Below are 13,211 nucleotides of genomic sequence, written 5' to 3'. Positions count from 1 at the left end.
AATACATATTGTGTCTATCTTTATGATATAATGGCGGGGTCAAAATCAAAAGTCGAAACAAATTGGGAGAGGGTTGTGATGTGACTGTGGGTCAGTGGTTAGATATATCCGACTTTCAGTCAGAGGATCGGTGTTTCGATCCTCGGCTCCGTTAGTCCATGTTGATGTGTCCAATGTTTTAAGTAAAAATAAGAACTTTTCCACAGTGCTGGGCTTTTTGAGACTATTTCGCCTGCTTTATAAAATACCCTTTCACAGGCACACATGAAGCTGGGTACAGAGAGGAAGGGGGAAATCCATTGAGTTTCTCTGCCTCTTATATTTCAAATCGCACGGCAAACCCACAAACTATTTTCTGAATCAGTCACGTGGTACGGCCGGCTCGCGAGGCTTCGAACGTCACCGCATACGTCATCGACACAAGCCTCGATACGCGCTTCACCAAAATCTATCTGGATTACTCGACACGTCCATCGAAGCCTCGACACGAAAGGACACATCACTAATTGTACCATATTACCCCACTAGAGATCTCATAGTACCATATTACCCCACTAGAGAGCTCATAGTACCATATTACCCCACTAGAGATCTCATAGTACCATATTACCCCACTAGAGAGCTCATAGTACCATATTACCCCACTAGAGAGCTCATAGTACCATATTACCCCACTAGAGAGCTCATAGTACCATATTACCCCACTAGAGAACTCATAGTACCATATTACCCCACTAGAGAGTTCATAGTACCATATTACCCCACTAGAGAGTTTATAGTACCATATTACCCCACTAGAGAGCTCATAGTACCATATTACCCCACTAGAGAGCTCATAGTACCATATTACCCCACTAGAGAGCTCATAGTACCATATTACCCCACTAGAGAGCTCATAGTACCATATTACCCCACTAGAGAACTCATAGTACCATATTACCCCACTAGAGAGCTTATAGTACCATATTACCCACTAGAGAGCTCATAGTACCATATTACCCCACTAGAGAGCTCATAGCACCATATTACCCCACTAGAGAGCTCATAGTACCATATTACCCCACTAGAGAGCTCATAGTACCATATTACCCCACTAGAGAGCTCATAGTACCATATTACCCCACTAGAGAGCTGCGCTCACTGAATGCAGGGCTACTTGTGGTTCCCAGAGTCTTAAAAAGTAGGATTGGAGCAGAGCCTTCAGTTATCAAGCTCCTCTTCTGTGGAATCAGCTTCCACTTTATACACTGAGCTCCTCTCTCCTCTTCTCTCTCTCCTTCTGGATGAATGTCTCATTAATGCACATTACTAACTCTACTTCTTCCCTACAGTCTTTGTGCTTTCTCTCCTCACAGGTTTCTATGGATCCTGGTTTAATCTGGACCCTGGTCTTGGTTTAATCTGGACCCTGGTCCTGGTTTAATCTGGACCCTGGTCCTGGTTTAATCTGGACCCTGGTCTTGGTTTAATCTGGACCCTGGTCCTGCCCGACACCTACTGCTATTATCATTATTCTAATTATTAGTTGCATTGCTATTAGTGTTGACAATACCATTGCTGCTTTTATTGTCATTAATAGTCTACTATATCCACTGTTGCTGTTATTGTTGGTTGTTGTAATTTATGCATTGAATGGGTTGTAAATTAACTCTGTTGCATGGTTCATTCTGGTCACATGACATCTATTGTACTTCTAGTCACATGACATCTATTGTACTTCTAGTCACATGACATCTATTGTACTTCTAGTCACATGACATCTATTGTACTTCTAGTCACATGACATCTATTGTACTTCTAGTCACATGACATCTATTGTACTTCTGGTCACATGACATCTATTGTACTTCTGGTCACATGACATCTATTGTACTTCTAGTCACATGACATCTATTGTACTTCTGGTCACATGACATCTATTGTACTTCTGGTCACATGACATCTATTGTACTTCTAGTCACATGGCATATATTGTACTTCTGGTCACATGACATCTATTGTACTTCTAGTCACATGGCATATATTGTACTTCTGGTCACATGACATCTATTGTACTTCTAGTCACATGACATCTATTGTACTTCTAGTCACATGGCATATATTGTCCTTCTGGTCACATGACATCTATTGTACTTCTGGTCACATGACATATATTGTCCTTCTGGTCACATGACATCTATTGTACTTCTGGTCACATGACATCTATTGTACTTCTAGTCACATGACATATATTGTCCTTCTGGTCACATGACATATATTGTCCTTCTGGTCACATGACATCTATTGTACTTCTGGTCAAATGACATCTATTGTCCTTCTGGTCACATGACATCTATTATCCTTCTGGTCACATGACATCTATTGTCCTTCTGGTCACATGACATCTATTGTCCTTCTGGTCACATGACATCTATTGTACCTCTGGTCACATGACATCTATTGTACTTCTGGTCACATGACATCTATTGTCCTTCTGGTCACATGACATCTATTGTCCTTCTGGTCACATGTCATCTATTGTACTTCTGGTCACATGACATCTATTGTACTTCTGGTCACATGACATCTATTGTCCTTCTGGTCACATGACATCTATTGTCCTTCTGGTCACATGACATCTATTGTCCTTCTGGTCACATGACATCTATTGTCCTTCTGGTCACATGGCATCTATTGTACTTCTGGTCACATGACATCTATTGTACCTATGGTCACATGACATATATTGTCATTCTAGTCACATGACATCTATTGTACTTCTGGTCACATGACATATATTGTCCTTCTGGTCACATGACATATATTGTCCTTCTGGTCACATGACATATATTGTCCTTCTGGTCACATGACATCTATTGTACTTCTGGTCACATGGCATCTATTGTCCTTCTGGTCACATGACATGTATTGTCCTTCTGGTCACATGACATATATTGTCCTTCTGGTCACATGACATCTATTGTCCTTCTGGTCACATGACATCTATTGTCCTTCTGGTCACATGACATCTATTGTCCTTCTGGTCACATGACATCTATTGTCCTTCTGGTCACATGACATTTATTGTACCTCTGGTCACATGACATCTATTGTACTTCTGGTCACATGACATCTATTGTCCTTCTGGTCACATGACATCTATTGTACCTGTGGTCACATGACATCTATTGTACTTCTGGTCACATGACATCTATTGTACCTCTGGTCACATGACATCTATTGTACTTCTGGTCACATGACATCTATTGTACTTCTGGTCACATGACATATATTGTACCTCTGGTCACATGACATCTATTGTACTTCTGGTCACATGACATCTATTGTACTTCTGGTCACATAACATCTATTGTACCTCTGGTCACATGACATCTATTGTACTTCTGGTCACATGACATATATTGTACTTCTGGTCACATGACATATATTGTCATTCTAGTCACATGGCATCTATTGTACCTCTGGTCACATGACATATATTGTCCTTCTAGTCACATGGCATCTATTGCTTCTGTCCATCCTGATAGAGGATCCTCCTCTGTTGCTCTCCTGAAGGTGTCTTCCCTTTTTCTTCCCCTTAGGTTTTTTCCTCTTCTGATGAGGGTCAAAGGTCAGAGGATGTTGTATGTGTACAGATTGTAAAGCAATCTGATGCAAATTTGTGATTTTGGAGGAGTAAATTAAATTCACTTGTGATCCAAGTCAAGGTTGAGAAATTGTTTAAAAGATGAAAAGAGGTCATTAAGTGTTATAAGACCATTGTCTGAAGTCCAGAACCACGAGACTGACAAACAGTTTCCACACACACACACACACACACACACACACACACACACACACACACACACACACACACACACACACACACACACACACACACACTCTCTGAATGGCTGCTGCTGTGACTTCATGTCACGGCCATACTTTGGATATTGCAATGCATAGTGCACTTTATACTCTTTATTTATATTGTTGTGCAATACTGTCACTATATTTTGTGCCTTATTTATTTTTTACCTTAAGTGTATTGTAATTCTGTCTGTGAGGAGGACCCAGCAAAATTAGCTTTTCATTGTACAGAATAACTGCCTGTTATCTGTGCATGTGACAATGAAAAGATCTATTGGAAGCTGAACGTACAGCGTCTTCTGTGTCTTCTGACGTGAACCAGTGTGAAGAGCCTGACGTCAACCATTTCCCCACGTTCCCTGAATGCAACACACCAGCAGAGGAACTCTCCCTGCGCATGCGCCACTGTTCGCCCTACCAGTGTACTGTAATGTGTGCTTCTAAAAGGTGTGTTGTCGTTTAGCCACATCGCGCTGTGTTTCTGTATGCGTGTGTCCTCTGAGCTCGTCGGCTTCCGTCCATGTATGCACAGAGCAGCTGTAGCTACCGTACAGCGGAGGGAACGGACTATGTCTGCGAATAAAACAAAGAAAGTCAAAATGGCTACTAAATCTTGTCCTGAATGCGACCAACAGGTGAGGGGAATACTTGTTTCAGTTCTGAACGCTGCTGTAATGTCGCTGCTGACGCGCAGACCGAGTACACCGTCCGACGCGTCTGTTCCTCTGGTTCTGCTGGTGGAACGTGAGAGCAACGTCCCGTCCAGCCTCGGTTCTAGCAGCACCTCGTCCTCCAGTTTAGTCTAGCAGCACTATGTCCTTTAACTTAGTCTAGCAGCACTATGTCCTTTAACTTAGTCTAGCAGCACTATGTCCTTTAACTTAGTCTAGCAGCACTATGTCCTTTAACTTAGTCTAGCAGCACTATGTCCTTTAACTTAGTCTAGCAGCACTATGTCCTTTAACTTAGTCTAGCAGCACTATGTCCTTTAACTTAGTCTAGCAGCACTATGTCCTTTAACTTAGTCTAGCAGCACTATGTCCTTTAACTTAGTCTAGCAGCACTATGTCCTTTAACTTAGTCTAGCAGCACTATGTCCTTTAACTTAGTCTAGTAGCACTATGTCCTTTAACTTAGTCTAAACAGGGTAACATTACAAGAACCTTATTAAAACAGAAAGTAACGTGACTTTCTGTTTCCATAAGGTTCTTGTATCGTTATTTTGTTTCCATAAGGTTCTTGTATCGTTATTTTGTTTCCATAAGGTTCTTGTATCGTTATTTTTCAAACATCCTGAGAATGTTGCAGGAAGGTTGTTTTCTGAACGTTCCTGGAACAATGTTTTCAAAACGTTCTCTGGGTGTTGTTCTCTCAACATTCTCTGAACCTTGTTTCGAAGAGCGTTTTCCTTGTTTTCCTAACATTCTGAATGTTCTCTGAACGCTGTAATCCTAACATTCTCAGAACGTTGTTTCCCGTATGTTTCCAGACTTTGGTTTTCTTCTTTCTCAGCTTGTTATCTTAATGTTCCTTCTTCTGGGTACGTTGTTTTCAGAATGTTCTCAGAAGGTTGTATTAATTTTTCTTAGAAAATGTTGTTTTCGAGAAAGTTGTTTTCCGGAACGTTCTCAGTTCAAGATGTTCTGATTTCCTATCTTTTTCTGAATTGTTTTCTCAAAACAAAATTTTTCTCATTTTGGATTTTTTTTTTTTAATGTTCTTTGTACATTGTAGTCCTAACATTCTTGGAACGCTATATCCTTAACGTTCTCGGAACCTTGTAGTCGTAACGTTCTCTGAATGTTTTTTTAGAGCGATTGGGAAACGTTGTTTTCTGAACGTTCTCTGACCGCTGTATCCAGAACGTTCTCAGAAGGTTGTTTTCCGGGACGGCAACATTGTTTTTGCAATCTTGTTTTGGATTGTTCTCAGAATGTTCTCAGAGCATTACATCTTTGACATTCTTGGAATGTTTAATTACTATCGTTGTCTAAACATTTTCAAAACCCTCTCAGAATGTTGTGTTCCTAACATTATTGGGATGTTGTTTTCCAAATGTTCCTTGGATGTTGTATTCCTAACCTTCTGGTCTTCAAAAACCTTCCCGCAACATTGTTTCCTGGAATGTCGGTTCAGATTGTCCTCTTAATGTTGTGTTCCTAACACTCAAAATGTTTTTTTTTTTAGACCGTAAGGGGAAAGTTGTTTTCCTGAACATTATGTGAAGGTTCCCAGAACTTCGTTTTTTAACTTATTTTGGAATGTTCTTAGTTCCGAATGTTCTCTGAACGTTTGATCCCTAACGTCCTCGCAACGTTCTGGAAAGCCTTCGCAGCTTCCTCCTTTAAATGTGCTATTCTTCTCTGAGCTGTTCTGTTGTGCCATCCTTTGATCAAACGTAATCATCTGTGTGTTTCCTGTTTGATTCTCTCTAGATTCCAGTTGCGTGCAAGTCCTGTCCATGTGGTTATGTGTTTATTAGCAGAAAACTTCTAAACGCCAAATTAAACGAGCGCTCTTCTCCAGCTATAGCAGGTAAGGTCCAGCCTGCCATGAATTATGCCTGATAATGTTTGACCTTGTGCTTTAATGTTCCTTTGATTGTGCAAAGAAATAAAGAATTGTTATTTACTTTGTAAAGTCTCTGTGTGAATGAAGCATAGAGATGCGCTCTATGCTGTGGTGCCTCTACAGGGTTTTGAAAAAGAGTATTCAATTCAATTTTTCAATTCAGTTTATTTTGTATAGCCCCACATCACAAATACAAGTTTGCCTCGGAGGCTTTACAATCTGTACACATGACATCCCTGTCCCGGGACCTCACATCGGATCAGGAAAAACTCCCCCAAAAAGATAGTAAAAACCCTTTCACAGGGAAAAAAAGTGGAAGAAACCTGAGGGAGAGCAACAGAGGAGGATCCCTCTCCCCGGATGGACAGAAGCAATAGATGTCATGTGGCCAGAATGAACAACGTAACGGAGTGCTGCAGTGAGCAGGTCAACCATCACATAGCAACCATATGGGTGACTGTGGCTCAGTGGTGAGCAGGGTCGTCCTTCAATCAGAGGATCGGCGGCTCGATCCCCGGCTCCACTAGCCCATGACGATGTGTCCTTGAGCAAGACGCTTAACCCCACATGTCTCCCGTAGCTGTTCTACGGTGTATGAATGGTTGATGATGATATGGCTCCTTCATGGTAGCGCCTTGATCAGTGTGTGAATGGGTGAATGAGTCATATAGTGTTAAAGCGCTTTGAGCGATCAGAAGACTAGAAAAGATCTCCACAAGTACGGGTCCATTCATCATGACCAATAGGACTGTTTTATGAGTGTGCATAATCTGGCAAATTGCAATAAGCTGTTGTGTGAAAGAGAAGAATTGTTTTCTGAAGACCTAAATGGATAATAGAGAGGTCACCTCAGAAACATGATGAGCACATAAATCCATGACAAACATCACCAAACTAGCTGCATGTTTTTAATTTGAGTTGTTGAAACATGTCCTCCAGTGCCATGAAAAGGACTGGCGGGACTTTGAGTGAGTAATCGCTGAAGGTTGCATACGTGGTGGAGGTGAATAGTTCTCACTTCTCTAGCCGGAAGAAACCGGCTGGAGTTGATTTAGGCAACGGAGCTGCTTCCGTCTGTTCAGCCACAAAGGTTCCCAGCCGGCTGTATGCAGCGTTCCTACGCCATGGAAAACCTGGAAAAGTCATGGAGCTTTAAAATGGTTATTTCCAAAAAACGCTGAGTTTGAAATAATGAAGATGCTTTTAAAAGAAAGACTCAAAATATAAGCAGGCATACATACAGGCATCTATATGAATGTTTATTCTTTTAATCAAACTATTGTCTCATTCATTTGTGTCATTTAAGGTTTACTGTATGCTTTGTGTTCTCATTGTTAGTTTAAATACTACATTTACTCACTTTTTACTGTTTACACCCAGACTTCACTAAATGTTTGTCATGGACATTTGGTTTAAAGTCATGGAAAAGTCATGAAATCCACTGGTCAGAATGTGTATGAACCCTGAAAATGTATTATTTTCTTCCTCAGAACTATTCTAATTGAAGTTAAAATAGTTCTGAGGAATAAATCCATTTGAATAGCCTTACTCATTGTGATCCCGTCTAACCCCTTTTCTTTACCCGTTCTCATGATGCGTGTTCTGCTTCAGACAAGCTGGACAAGCGGAGGAGGACCGAACGCATTCGCAGAGAGAGGAGCGACTCTTCTTTGACCGGTGACATGGAGAACCGGAGAAGATCCCGAGCCAACAGCCAATCAGATCCCATCCGGAGGGGGCGGGGCCGACCCAAGACCGTGGGATTGAAGAAACAGGAAGAGGAGAAAGGTAAAGGAAGTGATTGTTCACACTTTCTTAGTAAGTCTCGCCTCTCAACTACTTTTGCTCCTCACAGAAATAATTGTGATAAACGTGTGTGTGTGTGTGTGTGTGTGTGTGTGTGTGTGTGTGTGTGTGTGTGTGTGTGTGTGTGTGTGTGTGTGTGTGTGTGTGTGTGTGTGTGTGTGCGCGTTCACAGAGAAACAGGAGAAGGAAGTGGATATTTACGCCAGTCTTTCGGACGAGAAGGCCTTTGTTTTTTCCGTGGCCTTGGCTGAGATCAACCGCAAAATCATGGGTCAAAGACTCATCTTGTAGATGAAGGCCGAAATAAGTGAGAACCCGGAGAACCTATTGCGGAACAACAGCAAGGACCAAAGAGGGCAGACCTGTCTCTGGTCTGGAGGACGAGACCCAGCTGCTGGAGCGTCAGCTCCTCAGCACCTGATTGGATATGATAGTAGGACACGCCCACCGGACGTGCTCACACGGTTCTACTGTACGGTTGTGTGCTGTAACCATACAGAGAACCAAGATATTTCCCAACTGTTCTGCAGATGCACACGTCTGCAGGAAACACTCCATTCATCTGCAATAAAAGGACGTCCTCAGTGGCGATAGCTCCCCGTTAAGGGACGGACCAAGACGTTTTGTAGCTGCGTGCTTTCTGGTACTGAAGATGCAATAAAGATCTGTGTTTTTATTGCCATTGTTAAGTGATGTTGAGCACGTAGTGCCTCCTATGCACAGTACACGGCATGTATTTATGAGCTACTCTTATGGACTATGGCAAATGGTCTTATTTGAGATGAATGTCACCTTTCTACGAGTTTAACTAGATAACATTTGCAATCGACTAAAGACGGTATCCAGCTTTCCTAGATTGATAAAGGCAGTCAGAAAAATATTGCTCAGATTGTGAGCTAGTGCTTATGTAGTAAATATGTTCTCTTTTAAAATAAAGTGAATCTGATCAATCAGTCCAACTGTGAGTCAATCAGCAACTTTTGTTAATTTATGAATTAATGTTCAATTTGGTGGGCCGTGTGTGTGTGCACATACACAATTATTATGTGTGTGTATGTATATATTTATATACATACATATACACACACGTATGTGTGTATATATATATATATATATATATATATATATATATATATATATATATATATATATATATATATATATATATATATATATATGTGTGTGTATAATATGTTTAATATGAATAATTATATACATGTGTATAATATGAATAATTCTAGTGTTTCCACATAAGTGAAAAGACACCAACAATATGGCAGACTGCAGAGCACAAGCTTCTTCTTTACAGATTTGTTTAATCCTCAAGAGTCACCAGAGATTCTGTTCTATGACTTAAAAATATTAAAAACAATGACAAAAAGGTTATTGTACACTCCTCAGTGTTTAGTTACAGAGATGAGATGAATACGGGTCATGAGGATCTATGATGCTGTCGAGGTGATGAAACAAACCCACCCTTCACTGAAAGCAAGTTGTGGAGGATTTTGAATTTTAAAATCCAAAATGAAAATGTTAATGTCATGAATGTATCACATGGGTCGGACATCTTCGCCTTGTTCCTCTACTCTTCCCTGGACTGTCAGAAAACAATCTCATCTAAAGCAGATGTTCTAGAAAACTGGGACAAAATGGATCGTTTCACATTCTCACTGAACACGACCTCCATGTAAGACTTGTGTCCTGACCCCAATCCGTCAGATAATGATGCACCTGGCTAGCATAACGTCATCCTGTCATTATACTGTGTTCTGCATCGTCACTGTCCTCTGGCGTCTGGAGAAACTTTAGAAACAACGACTAGGCATTACTCTCCATGTTCTTTCCTATGGCTAAATATTGAGCACTGCCTAGCCGGTCTGAGTGTGTTTACTGGTCCCTCCTGTGTGTGTTTACTGGTGCCCCTGTAGCCGGTCTGAGTGTGTTTACTGGTCCCTCCTGTGTGTGTTTACTGGTGCCCCTGTAGCCGGTCTGAGTGTGTTTACTGGTCCCCCTGTAGCCGGTCTGAGTGTGTTTACTGGTCCCCCTGTAGCCGGTCTGAGTGTGTTTACTGGTCCCTCCTGTGTGTGTTTACTGGTGCCCCTGTAGCCGGTCTGAGTGTGTTTACTGGTCCCTCCTGTGTGTGTTTACTGGTGCCCCTGTAGCCGGTCTGAGTGTGTTTACTGGTCCCCCTGTAGCCGGTCTGAGTGTGTTTACTGGTCCCTCCTGTGTGTGTTTACTGGTGCCCCTGTAGCCGGTCTGAGTGTGTTTACTGGTCCCCCTGTAGCCGGTCTGAGTGTGTTTACTGGTCCCCCTGTAGCCGGTCTGAGTGTGTTTACTGGTCCCTCCTGTGTGTGTTTACTGGTGCCCCTGTAGCCGGTCTGAGTGTGTTTACTGGTCCCTCCTGTGTGTGTTTACTGGTGCCCCTGTAGCCGGTCTGAGTGTGTTTACTGGTCCCTCATGTAGCCGGTCTGAGTGTGTTTACTGGTCCCCCTGTAGCCGGTCTGAGTGTGTTTACTGGTCCCCCTGTAGCCGGTCTGAGTGTGTTTACTGGTCCCTCATGTAGCCGGTCTGAGTGTGTTTACTGGTCCCCCTGTAGCCGGTCTGAGTGTCTTTACTGGTCCCTCATATAGCCGGTCTGAGTGTGTTTACTGGTCCCCCTGTAGCCGGTCTGAGTGTGTTTACTGGTCCCTCATGTAGCCGGTCTGAGTGTGTTTACTGGTCCCCGTGTAGCCGGTCTGAGTGTGTTTACTGGTCCCCCTGTAGCCGGTCTGAGTGTGTTTACTGGTCCCTCATGTAGCCGTTCTGAGTGTGTTTACTGGTCCCTCATGTAGTCGGTCTGAGTGTGTTTACTGGTCCCTCATGTAGCCGGTCTGAGTGTGTTTACTGGTCCCCCTGTAGCCGGTCTGAGTGTGTTTACTGGTCCCCCTGTAGCCGTTCTGAGTGTGTTTACTGGTCCCTCCTGTGTGTGTTTACTGGTCCCCCTGTAGCCGGTCTGAGTGTGTTTACTGGTCCCTCATGTAGTCGGTCTGAGTGTGTTTACTGGTCCCCCTTGTGTGTGTTTACTGGTCCCCCTGTAGCCGGTCTGAGTGTGTTTACTGGTCCCCCTGTAGCCGGTCTGAGTGTGTTTACTGGTCCCTCGTAGCCGGTCTGAGTGTGTTTACTGGTCCCCCTGTAGCCGGTCTGAGTGTGTTTACTGGTCCCTCATGTAGCCGGTCTGAGTGTGTTTACTGGTCCCTCCTGTGTGTGTTTACTGGTCCCCCTGTAGCCGGTCTGAGTGTGTTTACTGGTCCCCCTGTAGCCGGTCTGAGTGTCTTTACTGGTCCCTCATATAGCCGGTCTGAGTGTGTTTACTGGTCCCCCTGTAGCCGGTCTGAGTGTGTTTACTGGTCCCTCATGTAGCCGGTCTGAGTGTGTTTACTGGTCCCCCTGTAGCCGGTCTGAGTGTGTTTACTGGTCCCCCTGTAGCCGGTCTGAGTGTGTTTACTGGTCCCTCATGTAGCCGGTCTGAGTGTGTTTACTGGTCCCTCATGTAGCCGGTCTGAGTGTGTTTACTGGTCCCCCTGTAGCCGGTCTGAGTGTGTTTACTGGTCCCTCATGTAGCCGGTCTGAGTGTGTTTACTGGTCCCTCATGTAGCCGGTCTGAGTGTGTTTACTGGTCCCTCATGTAGCCGGTCTGAGTGTGTTTACTGGTCCCTCATGTAGCCGGTCTGAGTGCGTTTACTGGTCCCTCATGTAGCCGGTCTGAGTGTGTTTACTGGTCCCCCTGTAGCCGGTCTGAGTGTGTTTACTGGTCCCACATGTAGCCGGTCTGAGTGTGTTTACTGGTCCCTCATGTAGCCGGTCTGAGTGTGTTTACTGGTCCCTCATGTAGCCGGTCTGAGTGTGTTTACTGGTCCCTCATGTAGCCGGTCTGAGTGTGTTTACTGGTCCCCCTGTAGCTGGTCTGAGTGTGTTTACTGGTCCCCCTGTAGCCGGTCTGAGTGTGTTTACTGGTCCCTCCTGTGTGTGTACTGGTCCCTCCTGTGTGTGTGTACTGGTCCCCCTGTGGCTGTGTGGGTTCCCAGTCCATCCACGTGTGACAGACATGAGCCGTTAAATGAAGGACTGATGTGATGTGAGAGAGATGGGGCCGGTCAGGGTCACCCTGGTGACAGACTGGTCCAGGTGGATCCACCACAGTAGGCAGGTGATCATGGAGTGATACATGTTAAAGATTACATGATGCATTTTGAACATAAGAACCTAACGATTAGTGTCAATAGATGTAATGAAAACACTAAAGGCCCTCAGGGACGATCAAAGGTGGCTCTGGTCAGATGGACTCCAACAAGCAGACCAGACTAGACCAGACGGTGGACCCCTGACCTCAGAAGACCTTCAGGGTTACATAAAAAGGCAAAGGACGTGCAAAGAAACAGGAAGCTGTCACATAACCACCACGCCTCAGTAAAACAATAATAATAGATGGTATGGCCTTATAGATGGTATGGCCAAGACATATGATACGTATATTATCTTTGATCAGTATCTTTGGACACATCTTGCCAGTGGCTGTTGGAGTTGTTGTCTCTGTCATGTGGGTCTGTCTTCAGCATGTCTGTCTGTCATGTGTGTCTGTCTCCAGCATGTTGTCTGTCTCTTTTATGTTGTCTCTGTCATGTGGGTCTGTCTCCAGCATGTTGTCTGTCATGTGGGTCTGTCTGCAGCATGTTGTCTCTGTCATGTGGGTCTGTCTCTAGCATGTTGTCTCTGTCATGTGTTCCTGTCTCCAGCATGTTGTCTGTCATGTGGGTCTGTCTGCAGCATGTTGTCTCTGTCATGTGGGTCTGTTTCCAGCATGTCTGTCTGTCATGTGGGTCTGTCTCCACCATGTTGTCTGTCTCCAGCATGTCTGTCTGTCATGTGGGTCTGTCTCCAGCATGTTGTCTGTCATGTGGGTCTGTCTCCAGCATGTTGTCTGTCTCCAGCATGTTGTCTGTCATGTG

General features: G+C 43.8%; 1 protein-coding gene across 2 annotated transcripts; it reads left to right on the top strand.

Moving 5' to 3' along the window:
• The first annotated feature begins 4,381 nt into the window (after positions 1-4,381).
• On the top strand, positions 4,382-9,131 carry cUnh16orf87 (chromosome Un C16orf87 homolog). 2 transcript variants are annotated; one of them, XM_079216505.1, is made up of 4 exons: positions 4,382-4,484; positions 6,285-6,384; positions 8,032-8,208; positions 8,399-9,131. In XM_079216505.1, exons 1-4 carry the CDS (start codon positions 4,419-4,421, stop codon positions 8,515-8,517), a joined length of 462 nt encoding a protein of 153 aa, XP_079072631.1. In that variant the 5' UTR covers positions 4,382-4,418; the 3' UTR covers positions 8,518-9,131. The 2 variants fall into 2 exon arrangements, with proteins under 2 accessions (XP_079072631.1, XP_079072632.1); XM_079216506.1 differs by lacking the exon at positions 8,032-8,208.
• Positions 9,132-13,211: the final 4,080 nt, after the last annotated feature.

Source organism: Taurulus bubalis (assembly GCF_910589615.1).
Source record: "Taurulus bubalis genome assembly, chromosome: 4".
NCBI classification, from domain to species: Eukaryota; Metazoa; Chordata; class Actinopteri; order Perciformes; family Cottidae; genus Taurulus; species Taurulus bubalis.
This window is presented reverse-complemented; position numbering and strand designations above follow the sequence as displayed.

Excerpts from the sequence above, each read along its gene's own strand:
- cUnh16orf87 (XM_079216505.1), top strand. The coding sequence starts at position 4,419 with ATGTCTGCGAATAAAACAAAGAAAGTCAAAATGGCTACTAAATCTTGT. Across the intron at positions 6,385-8,031 it reads CTCTTCTCCAGCTATAGCAG|ACAAGCTGGACAAGCGGAGG; the intron begins GTAAGGTCCAGC and ends GTTCTGCTTCAG. Across the intron at positions 8,209-8,398 it reads GAAACAGGAAGAGGAGAAAG|AGAAACAGGAGAAGGAAGTG; the intron begins GTAAAGGAAGTG and ends GCGCGTTCACAG.